The sequence below is a fragment of the Quercus robur genome, chromosome 1 (genome assembly GCF_932294415.1).
Source record: "Quercus robur chromosome 1, dhQueRobu3.1, whole genome shotgun sequence".
NCBI lineage: Eukaryota > Viridiplantae > Streptophyta > Magnoliopsida > Fagales > Fagaceae > Quercus > Quercus robur.
This window is the reverse complement of record NC_065534.1, coordinates 6,383,771-6,408,558: the sequence shown is the minus strand read 5'-3', so window position 1 is coordinate 6,408,558 and position 24,788 is coordinate 6,383,771. Positions and strand designations below refer to the sequence as shown.

The following is a 24,788-nucleotide window of genomic DNA, read 5'->3' as shown; positions in this document are numbered from 1 at the left end:
AATGATTAATTTGACCAATTAGGAAAACAATTTGTTGTAATTTCATCCACCCCAAAACATATTATCAGATAAACAATTATTAGCAAAATCTAAGAATTAAAATTCTATATATGCATTGTCATAAAATAATAATAATAATAAAAATAAAATTGTAATAACTAAAATTTGTCACCCATCCGATTATTTTCGTTTGGTTAACCTTTACTTTTCTCTAAATAAATGGCATTATAGTGTACTTCTAATACAACTATTAAGAGTACTTTGTCCACCACAAAGGATTAAAGAATAAACAAAAATTAGTAAAGTCTCATAGTTTAACATCTAAATTGAGCACTTTAAAAAAACATGCTATGTAATAGAAGAAATATCAATTTACAATAGATACCAAATTATCCAAATCATGCTATGTAATAGAATAATATTATATTTTTATATACCATATTAAAAAAAATACTACTTTCATGTTAGTGTGTTCTAATAAGTATCATTGTTTCCTAAAAAAAAAACCAAAAAAAAAAAAAAAAAAAACAAAACTAAATCGCATTAACCCAAAGTAAAGTTTTAAAGAATATAAAAAATTATCAACCTAAAGCAGATATGCAAGAAAAATAAAAAAATTACCAAAAATTAGAGAGAGAGAGAGAGAGAGAGAGAGAGAGAGAGAGAGAGAGAGAACCTTTTTGTTGTGAGGGAAAATTATGCATAGAATGAAAGAGATAGTGACAAATTTATAGTAAGAAATTGTGAATAAGAAAAGACAAAAATAAAGGAAGATGAATGGAAAGAGGAAGAGTGATATTAATTTCGTGTTCGTGTGTTCTAATAAGTAATAAGTATCACTGTTTCCTAAAAAAAAAAAGAACAAAAAAAAATTAAAAAACAAAACTAAATCGCATTAACCCAAAGTAAAGTTTTAAAGAATATAAACAATTATCAGCCTAAAGCAGATATGCAAGAAAAATAAAAAAATCACCAAAAGTTTGAGAGAGAGAGAATCTTTTTGTTGTGAGGGAAAACTATGCATAGAATGAAAGAGATAGCGACAAATTTATAGTAAGAATGTGTGAATAAGAAAAGACAAAAATAAAGGAAGATGAAGGAAAAGAGGAATTGTGATATTAATTTAGAGGGTAGTGGGGAAATGAAAAGGTAAGGAAGGGAGAAAAGTTGGAGAAGTAGTAGGGAGAAGAAAAGATAAGAGAGGGAGAAAGGTTGGGGAAGTGTAAATATTAAAAAAATAAATGTTAAAAACAATTATAGAAAAATTGAAAAAAAAGAGAGAAAAAGATAATGATATGGATGCTAATGTGGCTTAACTGGAGCGTAGCAACAATAAATGCTACGTTTTAGCTTTTAGAAATATATAGATGAAGTGTCTTCGGCCTGAGGAGTTGCATTGTTGTTTACTTGTGATGCAAATTATTGAGTGCCAGGCCCAAGCCCACTCTTGGATCCATTGTACCATCATTATTATACATACATTTATTGTACTATCTTATACTATTATATTGCAATTGTACTATTGTATTGTAGTATTGTGTACTCTAAATATAGTATTTATCATCGATCACTCATTCATTGATATGGTTTACAAATATTTTGAGTGGTGGGCTAAATGAGAAAGAATAAAATAACAATTTTAAAGCTTGTGTGGAAATCAATGCCCTAATGAAAATAATGAGTCAATGACATAGTTTATTGAGATAATAAGTTGTGATTGATGTAATATTGTATTGTAGTATCGTATACTCTATATATAATATTTATCATTGATCACTCATTCATTGATATGGTTTACAAATATTTTTAGTGGTGGGCTAAATGAGAAAGAATAAAATAACAATTTTTAAGCTTGTGTGGAAATCAATGCCCTAATGAAAATAATGAGTCAATGACATAGTTTATTGAGATGATAAGTTGTGATTGATGTAATACTACTTTCAAATGAATCAACTACTAAAACTAGTTTTATTGTGCAAGAACAACAATATGCTAATTTAGTAATTACAACAAAGATTGTAATAAGTTATTTGCCACTACACATATTGGAGAATGTTTGTTGCTATAATTGTAAATTTATAATAATTCAGTAATAAATTGGAGAACAAAGAATTGGTGATAGATAAAAGAGACAAACAAGGAAATAATTGGATATACATCACTGTCAGTTTTTTTAAGACCTTCTCCCCTCTCCTCTCGTGTGTGTTTAAAAAAAAAAAAAAACGGAAAGATACTCAGTTTTGATAAATTAACTATTGTCCCAAATTTTTTAGTTATTAAGAAATGATGAATTTATTCATTTAACCTTTAATAAGTAGGGCAAACACATAGAATTATTAAATAGGAAATAGAGCAAATATCTAATTAAAAAAAATAGACCATTTACTATGATATCATGATAAATTATCAATTATCTCAATAATATAAAAAATAGTGAATTTAATCATTTAATAATAAATTTTAACGTGCTTATAAGAGATGATCAGACTATAGAGAGCGCATGCATTCTCTCTTAAGTCTCATACAGAACCAGACAAAGTAAAGATCAACAATCTAAAGCCAGAGTTCTATTATTTCAGTTCTTCCATAATTTTGTTTTCTCCCCTGTAGATAAACATTGAGATAAGCCTGCATGATATTTACCTGAATTTATTCACAATCACAAGTCAAGTTAATCTGTATACCAAACGCATCAAAGTTATTTTCATTCTTGATTTTGATCTTTATCCACACATTTAAAACTATATGATCACAAAAATGATCATTTGAAGTTGACATATTATTTCTCTTCATTCGTGTTACATAATTTTACAGGTCCAACAGTACACGTAACTTGTTGAACTTGAAAAAGTAGCAAAATAGCAAGGAGGCAAGGGTACATATTGTAAAGGACCTCCCACTCTCACACCAAACTAGTTAAGCTTGAATGTTAAAATAGACATTATAAAATTCATCCTTGAAGCTCATTAATGGTTGCAGAAGAAAATTCCTCTGAGCCCCTTTTGCCACAAAGCTGACAGGATGATACTCACTTAGTCCCTTTTCCATTACAAAGCTAGCAGCCTGATTAAAATTGGCACCTGATGAGCCTGACTTGCAGCCGAGCCTCATGATTGTACCTGTACGGTATTTCTCACCACTATTATGCACAAAGCAACCCTTGTAGCCTTCTGACTCCAATGATACTGTCCCAGGCCTTCCATCCAATCCTGCAACCACCCGGAAAACAGAGGAACCACCGCGAACAGGAGAGGCTGCAACTTGAACTTGTTTATCTTTGCCTTTGGTCGCCACAACCATTCCTGGATAATCGAATGGTTCTAACATGACTGACTTGTTGATAGCATCTTGAAGTGTCAAAAACTTTGGAGGAGGTGAGTCAGTTAGGATGAGTCTGAAAGTGGCTCTAGCAGCAGAAGTGTTGAAAGGTGGAGGTGTTTTTTCCATTGTAAGTGATTTTATTGAGTTGGTTAAGACAACACTTGAGTTTGCAGACCCTTGAGAAAGTGAAACCAAATAAGCATTGTAGGCAGCAGGGATTGGAGTTATCCAGTCTGACAAAGACTTAGCTGATCCAGTTTTGATGTCCCAGTCACTAGTGGTGTGACCCGCAAGCAGATAAGGGCCATAAAGTATGGCCTTAAGAGAAGCATACTCAGGCCGGTCATCTGAATTTTATTAGATAGAATTAGTAAGCAATATATCATCTGTAATATTTCTGTTGCTATTCAGAAAAATTTACAAAAGTTAAGGAAGAAAAATGGTATGCTTGGAATCAGGATTTGCATAAATTGTTTAAGTGGACTATTCGCAATGAAAATACCTCTAATATCGTCTGTTCTCAAATTAATGGGCAGCTGAAGTGTTAATTTGTCACCGGGTCCCCATTTTCTAGTGACCGATAGGAAATTACCTGCATCATGAATGAAATAAGCAAGAAATGGTCACCCCCCAAGGAACTCTACAGTTTGTACACATGATAGAGTTGGAAAGGATTTGATCATCATAATAAATAAAATATTAAACAATAAAATGGCGACTGTAGAAATATGCCAAGACCTTTCTTTGCTTTTTGATCTGTTCATTATTTAGAAAATAAGAGAGAGAGAGAGAGAGAGAGAGAGAGAGAGAGAGAGTTGATCCACACCTGGAGCTGGTACAGTCAAACTCTGAGCATTTATTGATGCATTAGCATTACTTGTCCAAATTGGTATCCTCAAGTTCAAGGTAGAGGATTGGCCTGCCCCCTGCAGTTCATTTTTTAATTAATCAGTCACCTTCACACTTAATTAGTACTTTGAAAACAAAGCATATGTTTTTCAGTCTCCACATTCTAACCCTAAGCTCTATATCAGATGGTTCAAGTACTTTTTTAACACAACATAACTGATGGTCAGCTTAGATGTTGTCTTTGTTATGCTCTCCTTTATTGTAAATACCAGTACCATCATATGTGATCTTTGGGATTTATTAAAGGATGAGTGTTTGTCTATGCATTCAAAACTCGTGTTGCTTGAGCAGTGGCGTGTGTGGCTTGTGTGCATGTGGACGTGCGTGTGTGAGAGAGAGAGAAAGAGAGTGTGGTGCACTTGAATTAGTTTGGAAAGTTGTGGACCTAGTCACATGTAGTTCTTTCACTTTAAATCTTTCAAGAGGAGTTTCATAGGTAATATTATGGAAGTAATGTCACATGTTATGAAAAAAATAGTGAATTGAAGAAGGAAGTTTTAACATGGTATAACAAGAATGCAACATGAATGGAAAGCCTGGTTTGCCAGAAAGCATCCTCCAAAAGCAGTAGTCCGTTCAATTTGGAAGTACTAAGAATTTGATCAGGAAACTAATCTGAACCAGAAAAATTAAAAAGGAAAGTGAACAGTGTTTTTGCAATGAAAATAGTCCAAGTTTCAAAGAACCATCACTAGATATATAGCTTTTAGTGTCCTACTTCCACTCAAGTCAGATTTATCACTAGATATATCTTTTAGTTTTGATATTTAACAATTTTCTTTTTCTTTGTTTCACTAAGTGTTGTCAAGAGGAAAATATTTTCAACAGTGGTATCTAGGTATAAAAAATTAACTGTGACCAGTACCTTCACTGAAGAAAATGTGAATGTCACTCGAAGGTATGGATCTGAGGAAACAACAGGAAGAACTGTCTGATTGAGCAAAATTTGTCCAGATTCCCAATTAAATGAGCTTGATATGTACTGGATGATGTAAAGAGCTGGACCCTTTACTTTGTCTTCAAAATATATTGAATCTCCTAGCTTTGAGAATGATTCAGTTGCTACAGAAGCAGAAAGAAGAAAAACTTATTAGATCAATGGAACTTAAAAGAGATATAACATGAGATTGCTATAATAATATGAGGAAAATCTATGAGTTAAAAATTGACAATCAAATCCATACCTGTGCCATAGCAACACCACATAGAGTCAAACGGTGTTCCCCATCCATGGTAGGAGACGGCCTTGGAAGCTCCATGACCTAGTGGGATCATGTAAATCATCACTCCAGGTTCTGTCCCTCTTTGGATGCTTAGAACACCATTTATCAAGGCGCGCTCATAATGATCTGCATATGCCACTTCTTTGGTCCATGTAAACAGGTGGCGAGAGACCTACAAAAGGTCACCAATGCATGCTAATCTAATTATATTTACATTTACCAGGGTAGTGTATCTCAGAAAAACAAAAGGGCCATGCATACACAAATGTCAAAGGGAATCCAACCTTCGATGTAAATGTGTAAATTTTTATATAGCTGCAAATCAGCTTTCAAAAGAGCAATTAATAAAGAATTCTATTTTAATTTAAACAATATACCTTCAACATGTTATAAGTTGTGCATGATTCTTCAGTTTCAGTGTCTAGGGTATCTGCCAATCGCTTCGGGTCAGTCCTGTTCATATGTTAAAAAGATGCACATGAGGTTTCATATTTACTTTATAGCATATGGTGCTTAGTTCACCAGAGATAAATTGCAATATTGACTAATATTAATACCAGAATTCTGACTCTGATGTCCCCCCTGTGGCATAGATGTGTGAAGAGTTAACAACGTCCATGAAGTACGTCCCTATTGCCTGGCACAAAAAATTTTGAATGAACATTACAAATCTTTTGAGAAAAATTCATAACCATATTTTTAGCATAAGGTAAAGCCTCTGAAGAACTGTATCGCCTCTAAGGTGACAAAAACTATGACAAAATAGTGAAGGATCAAAATGTCTCAACAAGAAAGGTGAAAAGACCAATTGAACAGGAGTGCAGCATCAAACCAACAACCAAAATTAAAAGGGGGAAGGGAGAGGTAAAAAAGTGCATATAGTGATTCAGCATAAGCATATGCAGTAGAAATATATAAGGCTTTGTCAAGTACCATAGTTCAGATTATTTATAACTCAGGTTACCTTATAAAGTGGATCACCAGTGACTTCATACCGCATTTGAGATCCAATAACAACTGGGATATGTGTGTTGGCATGAAATCCAGATATGTCATCAGCCTAAATGTGAAAGAATGAATTTTTGTCAAATAATAGCAACTTAGAAAAGTGTGGAAGTCTGAATATGGAATAACATAGAAACTAGAATATGAATAAATTCAGAAGAACAGCTTTAAACTGTATAAGCATAGGTGGTGTAATTTTGAGAGAAGCATAAAATCTGTATGGTATTCTGTGAAAAGAAGAATGTATGCAGTACTCAGTAATTCATCCGTACATTTAACACCATCCTTTTGTATTTTAATTTCAAATCAGATAGTAAATAATATTACTTAGAATCAACAAAAAGTTAGAGACAAAAAAGTGGGACAAAATAATTGCTGCCAATGTGATTTATTAAAGATTTCTTTTGCTCCAGAAGTGAAGTGAATGATAGGCCAGTAGTAAACTGAATATTACTAATCTAGAATTGAAATAAAGGCAAGGACAGACAGAATATACCCAGCTTCAAAGATTCACATATTGGAACACTGGATCAACATAAAATTGAATCTCCTTTTTTCTGTTAAGGATCCATAGCCAACCCAAAACAAATTTGGGAATAAAGCTAGGTAGTTGTATTTTTTTTGAACATCATAAATACTCTATTAACAAGAATACAAGAAGAGTTTAGCTCCCATTACAACCTTCAAACAAAAAATTTCAGTTCACATCTTCCCTTCCTTAAAATCGTAACACTTAAAATATTGGTCAGATATATTACTTCCTACTTCAATAAATAGTGTTCTTTACAAAACATTGTTAGTCTTACTATCAATTTCAATATGTTCATAATGATATTTATTTTTAAAGGCTTTGAATTTTTGCAAGAAAGATAGGAATTCAATGGATCCTCAAATGGAATCATGTATGTTTGAAGGGAATTAAAGCGTGAATGCACACACATATGCAATCTGGAACATAACCAATAGAGCTTATTATAAAAGAACAAAATATCAATCCTGCAACCTCCTACAAAAAGTTGAAGCAACAGTACCATTAGATGACAAGGCCACTCATTTCTACTTTGAACCTAAAGATAACTATTTCAGAATTTTGTGTATTTCCAGAGGAGACAGCATTCTCTAAGGTAACAAAGTCTCAATTTACTGCTGGAAGTTTGTTATATGCCAAAATGCACTATACTTAGCCAACAGAAAATAAGGATTACCTGTACTGCAAGGAGTCCTAGAAAGCAGGGTTTGTCAAATAAATGAGCCAATATCAAATGCCTTGGATCTCTCTGCACATAATAAAATGAAAGGCTTATATTAGAACCAAAAGATCAGAATGACACTGGTACCATGAAAGCAAAAGAAACAACATGCTACCAGGAAGACATTAATGGAAATCTAATCAAACAAAGAAAACTACACTTTCCACAATTCATGTCATATTAGGCAAACTTCTGATGTAACGATGGTAACATTTCAAAATGTTACTCATTCATATCCTTAGTGGCTATTAGATAATGAAAATGAGGCTATTTTCATTTAAGGCAACAGTTCTTGCTCGGTACCCTCACACAAAAAAATCCAAAGAACAAGTTCTGTAACAATTGCAAATTGAAATAATTACCAGGTAGAAAACAATCTTCTATTTCTCTTGCTACATATCTCAACCAAATACAGAACTAATATCAAGTACTTAAATTTGAAGTATTTATTAGAGGAGCTAATACACAGAGATGAATTTACTTACCGTAATGGTATATAACCTGTAAAGGAGATCATTCATGCCACCAAATTCTTCATTAAGTGATGTATAGTGCCTTTCTATACTGTATTTTGTTACCACATTCTGAACACGTTTGTAAAAATAGTCAACCATCCATGTCACCATTTTTAAAGCTTGAGCATTTTCACCAAATGTATGTTGATCAAGTAGGCCTGCCAAGATCTGTCAAAGTAGAAAAGTTGAAAGCTAATTGTACAACAATTTTGAGGCCAAATATATCATTTCCATCTTGTAAAGCAACAGAAGTAGATTCTACCTTGTGAATTGTGTAATATGGAGCCCAAACAGGCTTTATAGCTTCAAAACGATCAAAAAACTCAGACGGAAAAGCTGAAAGATATCCGGTGCCAATTTTCTCCTGGCAGGCAGATAAAGCATTCACCACTGCTGTCATTCTCTGTCTAATGGTTTCATTGTGAGTGCTAGCCCACATTTTTGCTGTTGCACTCAAGAAATGCCCTTCAAGATTTAAAAAAAAAAAAAAAAAAAAATCTTGTTATTCATTGTAAACATTAAAGATAAAATGTCAGATATTTAAATTGCATCTTAAATAGAGATATTAAAATTCCTTCTGATTGGGGGTTCGGCTTCATGGATCTTTTTATGCTACTCATCCTTACCTTGGATCATATCCCTAGTTACTTTCTTTAAACTTTAGAATAATGTGAACCAATGTGCCAAATTCCACCCACTAAAGAAAAAAAATGGCTAATTTTTTTTTTTTTTTGATAACAAGATTAAAACCAACCTACAAAATGACCCCGAAGTTCTTCACTTGGGTCTTCCCACCCCCCATATGGCTTCCCAGGTGTTGGCAAACCGGCCGTCTTCCTAAAGCTCCAAACCAAGTTATCCACATTCAACATCAACAGGTACTCCAAATTCGTTTGCTGTGCTTGCCAATGCATTGAATTTGGAGCCAATCTCACAGCATGCAACGACACTTCCTGGAGAATGTCATTGGACACATTAAACACAGCTTTATTTTTAATTTTTTGATACATTATATCCCAACCCCGTTTATCTACGGTGTTGGATGCCAAATTTGACCAAGCCGAATTGTCAGTTGGTGTCAAATGCATTTCATGCTGCTTGTTAGTAGAGAAGAGGTGGGATCGAAGTGTGTGTGACAGTGATGCTAGTTCTGGTCTTGATATATCAGTAGGAATGTTTGTGCACTCCTTAGCCATGACATAGGGACATAAACCAAGGACAACAAAAACGACAAACATTTTAAAGAACAAAAAACCCTTCATGTTTATTCAAAAACCTCGAACTTGGAAGGATTGAATAAGAACAAAGGTTAAAACAGAAAAAACCGTTCGACTAAGATAAAGAAAAGACTAAAAAGCAAATGCTTGGACAGTCATGAAAAGCACAGGCACACTTAGGCCCTATTTATACTCGAAATAAAATCCCACATTAGAAACATAACAACTTAAAAAAACATGTGTACAACGATAGATTATCTATTGTTAGATAAAGTGAGCCTGTCAAATTGTAGACAAACATGAAGGGTTATCTATTGTTACCCAAATACTCGGATAGATCAGTTTGGACTAGCAATCTTTGGATTCGTTCTTAAATGATTCTTCGACGACCAAATCAGCATCTCAAAATAAAATTAGATTTACATCCAACTAATTCATGAAAATGTTGTGAAGTTTTGTCGTGCCCAACTTTCTTTTTATTGTAACCACATGCTGAAATGAAAAAAAAGCTTTAAGACAAAAGAAAAAAAAGCTTTAAATTTTTTAAGACAAACTTCCCAAGTTATTTGTGAGAGCTGAGAATGAAAAATCGAACCGTGTTTGAGGATTATTATTATTATTATTTTGAATTTCCAAACTTTTAGGTGCATTTGTTTCTGCAAGGATTTTGGGCTTAGATTACGTTTGCTATTCACGTACATGTACAAGGAAGTGTTTATTACTCACGTCACACGTGTGTACTTGCACACATTTGTGTAGCAACTGAAATTGTGGGTTCAAACAATGATTTCAGTTTGAAATTGTGGTTTGAACCCACATTTTTAGTTGCATAACAAATTTCTGCAAGTACACATGTAGTTGCATAACAAATGTGTGCTCACGTGTCATGTATGTAATAAGTTTTAGCCAATGCATCTGTATCTATACTAGCTAGACTTGTTATAGGTGCTTTGTGCGTGCAATAAAACTTTTTTCTATTTTTATTATTTTAGGTTCAGTTAAATAATGTTTAAAAGTGAGATAAAGACAATTTCCTAATTTTTAGGATTTTGATAAAATTTTGAAAGCCTGTAACTTTAAGAACTCTTTTAAAAATATTAAATTACTCTTTTAACCAGATTGTGTTTGCAAATTTAAAATTATTGAACTAAAAGATATGAGGTATTTTAAAGAGTTTAAGAATTTGTGTGAGGGTATTTTAGCACGTAAAATGTTGAAAACCAAACAAAGAATTATGTTATTAATAGTATAGATAGAGATAATAAAATGGTTTATCTAATTCAGAAAATTAAAATTAAAATGATTTATCACAAAGTTGTTATCAATTCTGTTTTGGTTGGAACGGTCGCGAAATTCCATATTGATCAGTTAACTAGTAGGAATTATCCCTATATTTTACGTTGGTTTAAATTCCGTCTCATTCAATCTTGTTGATGATTTTGACCCATATGTAAACAAACATTAAACTGTTTTTGTTAGTCTTTTGTTTTTATTTTTATTTTTTATTTCCTTCTTAAAATATGAATTTTGAGTTTGAATGTTTGATTTGATATTCTCAATCTTATTCCAGTACAAATCTTTAGAGTGTGATGCTCATATTTTTACTAAAACAATCAAAGTCCAATCTCTTCCTCTTCATACCCTCCCTTAAAAGTTACCATGGCTTTTGAGTGGAGTTATGGTGTGTTTTTATGTTGGAAACCTTTTCTCTCTCCCTTGTGTGTGTTTGTTTGTTTCTTAAAAAAAAAAAAAAAAAAAAACATTATTTCAACCTTATCCACCGAATGAAAAAAATGAGACAAATCTAGGGAAATGATCCCCAACCATTGAGGGGATCTTATCTTAAAATAATGGATTCTTAATATGTAATGAATGAAAATGCTAGAGATACAAACTTTTTTATAAAATTTTCTACAAACTGTTGACGTAGTAAGTGATTGTTGGTAAATAAAAAAGTGATGTTATTGGTGGGCCTGGATGAGAACTAGTAATAAGTTGGCTACATTAGCATTACTCTTATAACCGATGTAATGATTGTGTTAAGAAGAATGTTTCAACTTTCAACTTTATCAATCAAATGGAAGGATTAGATAAGCGTAGGAAAAGGATCCCTCCCATTAAAGGGATCTTAACTTGAAATAAAGGAATCTTTATTCTTTAATGAGATATTATAACTGATGAAATGATGATATTAACAACGTGTATTATTTGATTTTGAATTGATAATTTAAAGTGGTATAAAACTTTGTAATAATGACCTAGATATATTTAGGTTGTTTTAGAAATATATATTACCAAAATAGTGTTAAGTTCAAAATGGTACTCCAAAATAGATCCATACCAAAATATCTCATTCTAATATAAATTAACTGAAATAATCATCTATAGCTTTCTTTGATAATTTAAAGTGGTATAAAACTTTGTAATAAAGATTGTGGTGGGCCTTTTTGTATTCTGGGCTTGACTGTTCCTGCTGTACTGTGGTCCGATAGTTCTGGGGTGAGAGAGTCGGGATTGCACAACTGAAACCCACCTTAAGCTAGCTTGGGCACAAGCTAGAACCCCCTTACAGAGATCTTGATCATGTGTCCACGGCAGGGGATGCTGTCATAAAAATGTTATGGCTAGAGGGACATAATATAACATGGTAATAAAAAGAGGCATTCTAACTAAAATGCTTGCTATCGCCCAAAGATAATATTTAAACAACTTTGCAACAGGAAAAACACGATAATATGAGTATGGCAGAAATAAGTTAGCAACAAAAAAAAATGTTAATGCTTAACCAATTGATAAGAGAGGGGAAGGGGATTACTCTACTAAACTTGGTTCCTTAGCAGATTTAAGTCCAAGAAGGGAACCAATCTCTAATGTGGGCAACGTCACAAGGAAATCCTATCATGGAAATTGCCCACTTTGGAAGAATTGACCTAAGTGGCTTAATCTCGAATCCTTTAACTTGCTAGAGCGTAGGCTATTAAAAGGGAGAAAAGAGAGTAGTCTATTGGTGCATGCCTTATCACACTTTAGTTTTTCTCACTTCACTTCCTACTCTCTTATTTATTTATTTTTTTATCCTCTATGTTTTTCTCTGCTTTCTATTTCTATTTTCTATCTATGTTTCCTGCTATTCTTCCTCGTTCTCCCCCCGTTGTTGTTTACTGTTCTTCCTCAATTGCTTTTGGCTTGTTGTGGGTGTCCTTCCCTGGCCATCCACTAGTTTGCTGGTTGCCTAACCACCATCACCACTGTGCTGGAATGGATCAAATAGAACCAAAGTGGACAAAATGGACTGAATGGACTGAATAGGACTAAAGTGGATCAAAGTAGATAGAATGGACCAAATAGGACCAATTTTGACCGAATAGGACCAAATAGTACCAAAGTAAACAGAATGGACTGAATAGAACCAAAAGTGGATAGAATGGACCGAATAGGATAGAAGTGGACAGAATTGGAGCAATGTGGACTGAATAAGGCCAATATAGACTGAATGGACTAAATTGGACCGAAGTAGACTAAATAAGACCGAATGGACCGAATAGAAATTTTGTGGACAAAATGGACTAAATAGGATAGAATAGGACCAAAGAGGATAGAATGGACCGAATAGAACCACTGTGGACCGAATAAGACTTTTGAATATTTATCATTTTTATTGCATTTTAGGGCTCATATTTCTAAATTCTAATATCTATTTTAGTATTTTTCTTTGTATTTTTTAACTTAAAACTAAAGATTTTAGAGCAAATATAATAAAATTTCATACTTTTCAACTTAAAAATTAAGGAAAAAAAAATGAATTTTTGAGCTAAACTTAAAAAAAACTACAAAAAGAATCAATTTAAAGCCAAATTAATCTAAAATGAATTGATGGGGGACCAAATGGACCGAAGTAGACCTAATTAGACCGAATAGAAATTGTTTAATTTTTAAGGAAAAAAATTATCGTCAAAACATTTTAGCGAAAAAATTATATATTATATTACAGTACAAAATTATTATTTATTGTCACGCATTGCGTGGGTATGCAACTGGCATATGAAAGAAGTGTCTTTCTGCCCGAGGAGTTACATTGTTGTTCACTTGTGACTCAAATTATTAAGTACTAGGCCCAAACCCACTCTTGGATCCATTGTACCATCATTATTATACATACATTTATGGTACTATCTTATACTATTGTTTTGCAATTGTACCATTGTATTGTACTACTGTGTACTCTCTATATATATACTACTTATCATTGATCACTCATTCAATGATATCATTTACAAATATTTTTATTGGTGGGCAAAATGAGAGAAAGAATAAAAATAAAAATTTTTGAACTTTTTTTTTTTTTTTGGTGTGTAAACAGTAATACTTATTAGAACACACACGAAAATAGTAATATTAGTATTTTAAACAGGGTTTATTATACATTATATAACTAGAGTACAACTACAAAATTTTTTAAACTTTTGTGGAAATCAATGCCCAAATGAAAATAATGAGCCAATTCATGACATAGTTTATTGAGATGGTAAGTTGTGATTGATGCAATATCACTTTCAAATAAGCTAACTATTGGAGAACAAAGAATTGGTGATAGATAAAAGAGACAAACAAGGAAAGATACTCAGTTTTGATAAATTAAATATTGTCCCAAATTTTTTAGCTATTAAGAAATGATGAATTTATTCATTTAACCTTTAATAAGTAGGGCAAACATGTAGAATTATTAAAATTTTAAATAGGAAATAGAGCAAATATTTAATTAAAAAAATAGACAATTTACTATGATATCATGATAAATTATCAATTATCTCAAAAACTTAAAAATTTTTGAATTTAATAATTTAATAATAAATTTTAACGTGCTTTTAAGAGATGACCACGCTATAGAGAGAGCATGCATTCTCTCCAAAGCATTGAGATGTGCCTGCATGATATTTACCTTAATTTATTCACTATCACAAGTCAAGTTAATCTGTACACCAAACGCATCAAAGTTACTTTCATTCTTGATTTTGATCTTTATCCACGCATTTAATACTATATGATCACAAAAATGATCATTTGAAGTTGACATATTATTTCTCTTTATTCGTGTTACAAAATTTTACAGGTCCAACACAGTACACGTAACTTGTCGAACTTGAAAAGGTAGCAACAATAGCAAGGAGGCAAGGGTACATATTGTAAAGGACCTCCCACACTCCCACCAAACTAGTTAAGCTTGAATGTTAAAATAGACATTATAAAATTCATCCTTGAAGCTCATTAATGGTTGCAGAAGAAAATTCCTCGTTGCCCCTTTTGCCACAAAGCTGACAGGATGATACTCACTTAGTCCCTTTTTCATTACAAAGCTAGCAGCCTGATTAAAATTGGCACCTGATGAGCGTGACTTGCAGCCGAGCCTCAAGATTGTACCTGTACCGTATTTCTCACCACTATTATGCACAAAGCAACCCTTGTAGCCTTCTGACTCCAATGATACTGTCCCAGGCCTTCCATCCAATCCTGCAACCACCCGGAAAACAGAAGAACCACCGCGAACAGGAGATGCTGCAACTTGAAATTCTTTGTCTTTGCCTTCGGTCACTACAACCATTCCTGGATAATCGAATGGTTCTAACATGACTGACTTGTTGATAGCATCTTGAAGTGTCAAAAACTTTGGAGGAGGTGAGTCAGTTAGGATGAATCTGAAAGTGGCTCTAGCAGCTGAAGTGTTGAAAGGTGGAGGTGTTTTTTCCATTGTAAGTGATTTTATTGAGTTGGTTAAGACAACACTTGAGTTTGCAGACCCTTGAGAAAGTGAAACCAAATAAGCATTGTAGGCAGCAGGGATTGGAGTTATCCAGTCTGACAAAGACTTAGCTAATCCAGTTTTGAGGTCCCAGTCACTAGTGGTGTGACCCGCAAGCAGATAGGGGCCATAAAATATGGCCTTAAGAGAAGCATACTCAGGCCGGTCATCTGAATTTTATTGCATAGAATTAGTAAGTAAAATATCATCTGTAATATTTCTGTTGCTATTTAGAAAAACTTACAAAAGTTAAGGAAGAAAAAGGGTATGCTTGGGATCAGGATTTGCATAAATTTTTTAAGTGGACTATTCGCAATGAAAATACCTCTAATATCGTCTGTTCTCAAATTAATGGGCAGCTGAAGTGTTAATTTGTCACCGGGTCCCCATTTTCTAGTGACCGATAGGAAATTACCTGCATCATGAATGAAATAAGCAAGAAATGGTCACCCCCCAAGGAACTCTTCAGTTTGTACACGTGATAGAGTTGGAGAGGATTTGATCATCATAATAAATAAAAGATTAAACAATAAAATGGCAACTGCAGAAATATGCCAAAATCTTTCTTTGCTTTTTGATCGGTTCATTCTTTAGAATATAAGGTAGCATAGAGAGAGAGAGAGAGAGAGAGAGAGAGAGAGAGTCGATCCACACCTGGAGCTGGTACAGTCAAACTCTGAGCATTTATTGATGCCTTAGCATTGCTTGTCCAAATTGGTATCCTCAGGTTCAAGGTAGAGGATTGGCCTGCCCCCTGCAGTTCATTTTTTAATTAATTAGTCACCTTCACACTTAATTAGTACTTTGAAAACAAAGCATATGTTTTTCAGTCTCCACATTCTAACCCTAAGCTCTATATCAGATGGTTCAAGTACTTTTTTAACACAACTGATGGTTAGCTTAGATGTTGTCTTTGTTATCCTCTCCTTTATTGTAAATACCAGTACCGTCATATGTGATCTTTGGGTTTTATTAAAGGATGAGTGTTTGTCTATGCATTCACAACTCGTGTTGCTTGAGCAGTGGCGTGTGTGGCTTGTGTGCATGTGGACGTGCGTGTGTGTGAGAAAGAGAAAGAGAGTGTGGTGCACTTGAATTAGTTTGGAAAGATGTGGACCTAGTCACATGTAGTTCATTCACTTTAAATATTTCAAGAGGAGTTTCAGAGGTAATATTATGGAAGTAATGTCACATGTTAAGAAAAAAATAGTGAATTGTAGAAGGAAGTTTTAACATGGTATAATAAGAATGCAACATGAATGGAAAGCCTGGTTTGCCAGAAAGCATCCTCCAAAAGCAGTAGTCCGTTCAATTTGGAAGTACTAAGAATTTGATCAGGAAACTAATCTGAACCAGAATAATTAAAAAGGAAAGTGAACAATGTTTTTGCAATGAAAATAGTCCAAGTTTCAAAGAACCATCACTAGATATATAGCTTTTAGTGTCCTACTTCCACTCAAGTCAGACTTATCACTAGATATATCTTTTAGTTTTAATATTTAACAATTTTCTTTTTCTTTGTTTCACTAAGTGATGTCAAGAGGAAAATATTTTCAACCGTGGTATCTAGGTATAAAAAATTAACTGTGACCAGTACCTTCACTGAAGAAAATGTGAATGTCACTCGAAGGTATGGATCCGAGGAAACAACAGGAAGAACTGTCTGATTGAGCAAAATTTGTCCAGATTCCCAATTAAATGAGCTTGATATGTACTGGATGATGTAAAGAACTGGACCCTTTACTTTCTCTTCAAAATATATTGAATCTCCTAGCTTTGAGAATGATTCAGTTGCTACAGAAGCAGAAAGAAGAAAAACTTATTAAATCAACGGAACTTAAAAGAGATATAACATGAGACTGCTATAATAATATGAGGAAAATCTATATGAGCTAAAAATTGACAATCAAATCCATACCTGTGCCATAGCAACACCACATAGAGTCAAACGGTGTTCCCCATCCATGGTAGGAGACGGCCTTGGAAACTCCATGACCTAGTGGGAGCATGTAAATCATCACTCCAGGTTCTGTTCCTCTTTGAATGCTTAGAACACCATTTGTCAAGGCACGCTCATAATGATCTGCATATGCCACTTCTTTGGTCCATGTAAACAGGTGGCGAGAGACCTACAAAAGGTCACCAATGCTTGCTAATCTAATTATATTTACATTTACCAGGGTATTGTATCTCAGAAAAACAAAAGGGCCATGCATACACAAATGTCAAAGGGAATCCAACCTTCGATGTAAATGTGCAAATTTTTATATAGCTGCAAATCAGCTTTCAAAAGAGCAATTAATAAAGAATTATATTTTAATTTAAACAATATACCTTCAACATGTTGTAAGTTGTGCATGATTCTTCAGTTTCTGGGTTTAGGGTATCTGCCAATCGCTTCGGGTCAGTCCTGTTCATATGTTAAAAAGATGCACATGAGGTTTCATATTTACTTTATAGCATATGGTGCTTAGTTCACAGGAGATAAATTGCAATATATATTGACTAATATTAATACCAGAATTCTGACTCTGATGTCCCCCCTGTGGCATAGATGTGTGAAGAGTTAATAACGTCCATGAAGTACGTCCCTATTGCCTGGCACAAATAATTTTGAATGAACATTACAAATCTTGAGAAAAATCCATAACCATATTTTTAGCATAAGGTAAAGCCTCAGAAGAACTGTATCGCCTCAAAAGTGACAAAAACTAAGACAAAATAGTGAAGGATCAAAATGTCTCAACAAGAAAGGTGAAAAGGCCAATTGAACAGGAGTGCAGCATCAAACCAACAACCAAAATAAAAAGGGGGAAGGGAGAGGTAAAAAACTGCATATAGTGATTCAGCATAAGCATATGCAGTAGAAATATATAAGGCTTTGTCGAGTACCATAGTTCAGATTATTTATGACTCAGTTTACCTTATAAAGTGGATCACCAGTGACTTCATACCGCATTTGAGATCCAATAACAACTGGGATATGTGTGTTGGCATGAAATCCAGATATGTCATCAGCCTAAATGTGAAAGAATGAATTTTTGTCAAATAATAGCAACTTAGAAAAGTATGAAAGTCAGAATATAGAATAACATAGAAACTAGAATATGAATAAATTCGGAAGAACAGCTTTAAACTGTATAAGCATAGGTGATGTAATTTTGAGAAAAGAAGAATGTATGCAGTACTCAGTAATTCATCCGTATATTTAACACCATCCTTTTGTATTCCAATTTCAAATGAGATAGTAAATAATATTACTTGGAATCGACATAAAGTTAGAAGAGACAAAAAAGTGGGACAAAATAATTGCTGCCAATGTGATTTACTAAAGATTTCTTTTGCTCCAGAAGTGAAGTGAATGATAGGCCAGTAGTAAACTGAATATTACTAATCTAGAGATCTAGTTCTACTAGTTCAGCCATGGGTGGCCAATTTGATTTTGTTTAAACTGAGGTAGAATTGAAATAAAGGCAAGGTCAGACAGAATATACCCAGCTTCAAAGATTCACATATTAATTTTTAGTGGAACACTGGATCTACATAAAATTGAATCTCCTTTTTTCTGTTAAGGATCCATAGCCAACCCAAAACAAATTTGGGGATTAGGCTTGGTTGTTGTATTTTTTTGAACATCATAAATACTCTATTAACAAGAACACAAGAAGAGTTTAGCTCCCACTACAACCTTCAAACAAAAAATTTCAGTTCATATCTTCCCTTCCTTAAAATCGTAACACTACAAATATTGGTCATACATATCACTTCCTACTTCAATAAATAGTGTTCTTTACAAGACATTGTTGGTCTTACTATCAATTTCAATAATTTCATAATGAAATTTAATTTCAAAGGCTTTGAATTTTTGCAAAAAAGATAGGAATCATGCATGTTTGAAGGGAATTAAAGCATGAATGCACACACATATGCAATCTGGAACATAACCAATAGAGCTTATTATAAATGAACAAATTATCAATCCTGCAACCTCCTACAAAAAGGGGAAGCAACAGTACCATTTGATGACAAGGCTACTCATTTCTACTTTGAACCTAAAGATAACTATTTCAGAATTTTGTGTATTTCCAGAGGAGACAGCATTCTCTAAGGTAACAAAGTCTCAATTTATTGCTGGAAGTTTGTTATATGCCAAAATGCACTATACTTAGCCAACAGAAAATAAGGATTACCTGTACTGCAAGGAGTCCTAGAAAGCAGGGTTTGTCAAATAAATGAGCCAATATCAAATGCCTTGGATCTCTCTGCACATAATAAAATGAAAGGCTTATATTAGAACCAAAAGATCAGAATGACACAGGTACTATGAAAGCAACAGAAACAACATGCTACCAGGAAGGCATTAATGGAAATCTAATCAAACAAAGAAAACTACACTTTCCACAATTCATGTCATATTAGGCAAACTTCTGATGTAACGATAGTAACATTTCAAAATGTTACTCATTCATATCCTTAGTGGCTATTAGACAATGAAAATGAGGCTATTTTCATTTAAGGCAACAGTTCTTGCTCGGTACCATCATACAAAAAAAATCCAAAGAACAAGTTCTGTAACAATTGCAAATTGAAATAATTACCAGGTAGAAAACAATCTTCTATTTCTCTTGCTACATATCTCAACCAAGTACAGAACTAATATCAAGTACTTAAATTTGAAGTATTTATTAGAGGAGCTAATACACAGAGATGAATTTTCTTACCGTAATGCTATATAACCTGTAAAGGAGATCATTCATGCCACCAAATTCTTCATTAAGTGATGTATAGTGCCTTTCTATACTGTACTTTGTTACCACATTCTGAACACGTTTGTAAAAATAGTCAACCATCCATGTCACCATTTTTAAAGCGTGAGCATTTTCACCAATTGTATGTTGATCAAGTAAGCCTGCCAAGTTCTGTCAAAGTAGAAAAGTTGAAAGCTAATTGTACAACAATTTTGAGGCCAAATATATCATTTCCATCTTGTAAAGCAACAGAAGTAGATTCTACCTTGTGAATTGTGTAATATGGAGCCCAAACAGGCTTTATAGCTTCAAAACGATCAAAAAACTCAGACGGAAAAGCTGAAAGATATCCGGTGCCAATTTTCTCCTGGCAGGCAGATAAAGCATTCACCACTGCTGTCATTCTCTGTCTAATGGTTTCATTGTGAGTGCTAGCCCACATTTTTGCTGTTGCACTCAAGAAATGCCCTTCAAGATAATAAAATAAAAAAATAAAAAATCTTGTTATTCATTGTAACATTAAAGATAAAATGTCAGATATTTAAATTGCATCTTAAATAGAGATATTAAAATTCCTTCTGATTGGGGGGTCGGCTTCATGGATCTTTTAATGCTACTCATCCTTACCTAGGATCATATCCCTAGTTACTTTGTTTAAACTTTAGAATAATGTGAACCAATGTGCCAAATTCCACCCACTAAAGAAAAAAAATGGCTGATTTTTTTTATTTTTTTGATAAAAAAAAAAAAAGGGTAATTAACTCTACTCAAATGAGACCTTCTGTAACATGCATGGTGCAAAAGCCATGATAACAAGATTAAAACCAACCTACAAAATGACCCCGAAGTTCGGTATCTGGGTCTTCCCACCCCCCATATGGCTTCCCAGGTGTTGGCAAACCGGCCGTCTTCCTAAAGCTCCAAACCAAGTTATCCACATTCAACATCAACAGGTACTCCAAATTCGTTTGCTGTGCTCGCCAATGCATTGAATTTGGAACCAATTTCACAGCATGCAACGACACTTCCTGGAGAATGTCATTGGACACATTAAACACAGCTTTATTTTTAATTTTTTGATACATTATATCCCAACCCCGTTTATCTACGGTGTTGGATGCCAAATTTGACCAAGCCGAATTGTCAGTTGGTGTCAAATGCATTTCATGCTGCTTGTTAGTAGAGAAGAGGTGGGATCGAAGTGTGTGTGACAGTGATGCTAGTTCTGGTCTTGATATATCAGTAGGAATGTTTGTGCACTCCTTAGCCATGACATAGGGACATAAACCAAGGACAACAAAAACGACAAACATTTTAAAGAACAAAAAACCCTTCATGTTTATTCAAAAGCCTCGAACTTGGAAGGATTGAATAAGAACAAAGGTTAAAACAGAAAAAACTGTTCGACTAAGATAAAGAAAAGACTAAAAAGCAAATGCTTGGACAGTCATGAAAAGCACAAGCACACTTAGGCCCTATTTATACTCGAAATAAAATCGCACATTAGAAACATAACAACTTAAAACAAACAAGTGTACAACGATAGATTATCTATTGTTAGATAAAGTGAGCCTGTCAAATTGTAGACAAACATGAAGGGTTATCTATTGTTACCAAAATACTCGGATAGATCAGTTTGGACTAGCAATCTTTGGATTCGTTCTTAAATGATTCTTTGACGATCAAATCAGCATCTCAAAATAAAATTAGATCTACATCCAACTAATTCATGAAAATGTTGTGAAGTTTTGTCGTGCCCAACTTTCTTTTTATTGTAACCACATGCTGAAATGAAATAAAAGCTTTAAATTTTTTAAGACAAAACTTCCCAAGTTATTTGTGGGAGCTGAGAATGAAAAATCGAACCGTGTTTGAGGATTATTACTATTATTATTTTGAATTTCCAAACTTTTACGTGCATTTGTTTGTGCAAGGTTTTTCGGCTTAGATTACGTTTGCTATTCACGTACATGTACAAGGAAGTGTTTATTACACACTGTCACACGTGTGTACTTGCACACATTTGTGTAGCAACTGAAAGTGTGTGTTCAAACTATGATTTCAGTTTGAAATTGTGGTTTGAACCCACATTTTTAGTTGCGTAACAAATTTGTGCAAGTACACATGTAGTTGCATAACAAATGTGTGGTCATGTGTCGTCTATGTAATAAGTTTTAGCCAATGCATCTATATCTATACTAGACTCACTACAGGTGCTTTGTGCGTGTAATAAAACTCTTTTCTATTTTTATTATTTTAGGTTTAGTGAAATAATGTTTAAAAGTGAGATAAAGACAGTTTCCTAATTTTTAGAATTTTGATAAAATTTTGAAAGCATGCAACTTTAAGAACTTTTTTAAAAATAGTAAATTACTTTTTTTTAACTAGATTGTGTTTTTAAATTTAAAATTATTGAACTAAAAGATATGAGGTATTTTAAAGAGTTTAAGAATTTGTGTGAGGGTATTTTAGTACGTAAAATGTTGAAAACCAAACAAAGAATCATGTTATTAATAGTAAAGATATAAATAATAAAAGAGTTTATCTAATTCAGAAAATTAAATTTAAAATGATTTATCACAAAGTTGTTATCAATTCTATTTTGGTTGGAACGGTCGCGAAATTCCATATTGATTAGTTAACTGGTAGGAATTATCTCTATATTTTAGGTTGGTTTAAATTCCGTCTCATTCAATCTTGTTGATGATTTTGACCCATATGTAAACAAACATTAAACTGTTTTTGTTAATCTTTTGTTTTAATTTTAATTTTTTATTTCATTCTTAAAATATGAATTTTGAGTTTGAATGTTTGATTTGATATTCTCAATCTAATTCCAGTACAAATCTTTAGAGTGTGATGCTCATATTCTTACCAAAACAATCGAAGTCCAATCTCTTCCTCTTCATACCCTCCCTTAAAAGTTACTATGACTTTTGAGTGGAGTTGTGGTGTGCTTTTATGTTGGAACTCATTTTCCTCTCCCTTATTTTGTTTGTTTCTCCAAAAAAAAAAAAAAAAAAAAAAACTAGAAGACACGGAAGAATATTCCAACCTTATCCTCCAAATGAAAAAAATGAGACAAATCTAAGGAAATGATTCCCAACAATTGAGGGGATCTTATCCTAAAATAACAGATTCTTAATATGTAACGAATGAAAATGCTAGAGATACAAATTTTTTTATAATATTTTCTACAAACTACTAACGTAATAAGTGATTATTGATAAATAAAAAAGTGATGTTATTAGTGGGTCTAGATGAGAACCAGTAAGAAGTTGGCTATATTAATATTACTCTTATAACTGATATAATGATTGTGTTAAGAATGTTTCAACTTTCAACTTTATCAATCAAATGGAAGGATGAGATAAGCGTAGGAAAAAGATCCCTCCCATTAAAGGGATATTAACCAGAAATAAAGGAATCTTTATTCTTTAATGAGATATTATAACTTGATAATTTAAAGTGGTATAAAACTTTGTAATAAAGACCAAGATATATTTAGGTTGTGTTAGAAATATATATTACCAAAATAGTGTTAAGTTCAAAATGGTACTCCAAAATAGATCCATACCAAAATATCTCATTCAATTATAAATTAACCGAAAAAATCATCTATATCTTTCTTTGATATTTTAAAGTGGTATAAAACTTTGTAATAAAGATTGGGGTGGGCCTTTTTGTATTTTGGGCTAGACTGTTTCTGTTGTACTATGGTTCGATAGTTTTGGGGTGAGAGAGTCGGGACTAGCTCAACTGAAACCCACCTTAATCCAGCTTGTGCACAAGCCAGGTCCCCCTTACAGAGATCTTGATCACGTGTCCACGACAGAGGATGCTGTCATAAAAATGTTATTGCAGGAGAGACATAATATAACACTTCACCTCCTACTCTCTTATTTTCTTTCTTTTTTGTTTATCCTCCCTATTTTTCTCTGCTTTTTATTTTTGTTGACACCCTATTTTGCAACCTGCATTTAACCTCACTTGGAGGGTAAAAAGGTAATTTCACATTGGAAATATGCATCTTGATTTTGGTCATTAGATCCTTAATCTCATTTCACCAAAATGATCTTGATGTTGTAACGATTAAATCAACTGGTCATAAGCCCGAATCGGACCATTAGATTGAAAGTTATCATCAAATTAAGTTTTAATGGCTAAGATGCACCATCACAAATTGAGTCCGACTATATGTGATTATGAACAATTGATTTCAATTGGTTATAAGTATAATCAATTTGAGATCAATGATGTGTCATAATTTGATTGGTTAGGATTACATTATATGGTAGGGTTGCACACATCTAATTAACTAGATAGTTAAACATTAATTATTCAATGAGTAATTTGTGCAATTATCTTTTAATTAGATTAAATTTGGAACCATTTAAGTCTGAAATGGGAGTGATTGGAGCCATTTAATGTTAATTGGGAGCTAATTTGGGACCTATTAATATTAATTGTGTTGAAACCATTTTCTAACAAATGATCTCTGCTCACTATTTCATCAATATCTCTTAGAATATTTTGAATCTATGAATGAGGTTAATTTTCCCAGAAACTAGACATCCGAGGCTTCAATTTGAGTACAAGAATGAGACAATTCCAATCAGAATTGAGTCAGATATGATTTTTCGAAATTGGCTTTATAGGCTGTTACAGTAGTTACGGGAAAACCGAACTTTGCTTACTCCTCACTCTCATCAATCTCCACATTTAATGCACCAAATTTCCCCAAAGGCTAAAATGAGGTCTAGGTTCATGATTCTTTGTCAACCCTCATTAAATGACATTTCA

General features: G+C 33.2%; 2 protein-coding genes across 2 annotated transcripts; both read right to left on the bottom strand.

The window, feature by feature from the left end:
- Positions 1 to 2,746: 2,746 nt before the first annotated feature.
- Positions 2,747 to 9,419, bottom strand: LOC126695234 (uncharacterized). Its single transcript, XM_050392274.1, has 12 exons — positions 8,978 to 9,419; positions 8,486 to 8,688; positions 8,194 to 8,391; positions 7,664 to 7,735; positions 6,418 to 6,513; positions 6,011 to 6,090; positions 5,831 to 5,906; positions 5,415 to 5,625; positions 5,090 to 5,292; positions 4,148 to 4,247; positions 3,824 to 3,913; positions 2,747 to 3,668 (listed from the first exon to the last, which is right to left on the bottom strand). Exons 1-12 carry the CDS (start codon positions 9,417 to 9,419, stop codon positions 2,917 to 2,919), a joined length of 2,523 nt encoding a protein of 840 aa, XP_050248231.1. The 3' UTR covers positions 2,747 to 2,916.
- A 5,236-nt stretch (positions 9,420 to 14,655) lies between these two features.
- Positions 14,656 to 21,256, bottom strand: LOC126694490 (uncharacterized). Its single transcript, XM_050391184.1, has 12 exons — positions 20,815 to 21,256; positions 20,251 to 20,453; positions 19,959 to 20,156; positions 19,428 to 19,499; positions 18,161 to 18,256; positions 17,756 to 17,835; positions 17,572 to 17,647; positions 17,156 to 17,366; positions 16,829 to 17,031; positions 15,892 to 15,991; positions 15,563 to 15,652; positions 14,656 to 15,407 (listed from the first exon to the last, which is right to left on the bottom strand). Exons 1-12 carry the CDS (start codon positions 21,254 to 21,256, stop codon positions 14,656 to 14,658), a joined length of 2,523 nt encoding a protein of 840 aa, XP_050247141.1.
- Positions 21,257 to 24,788: the final 3,532 nt, after the last annotated feature.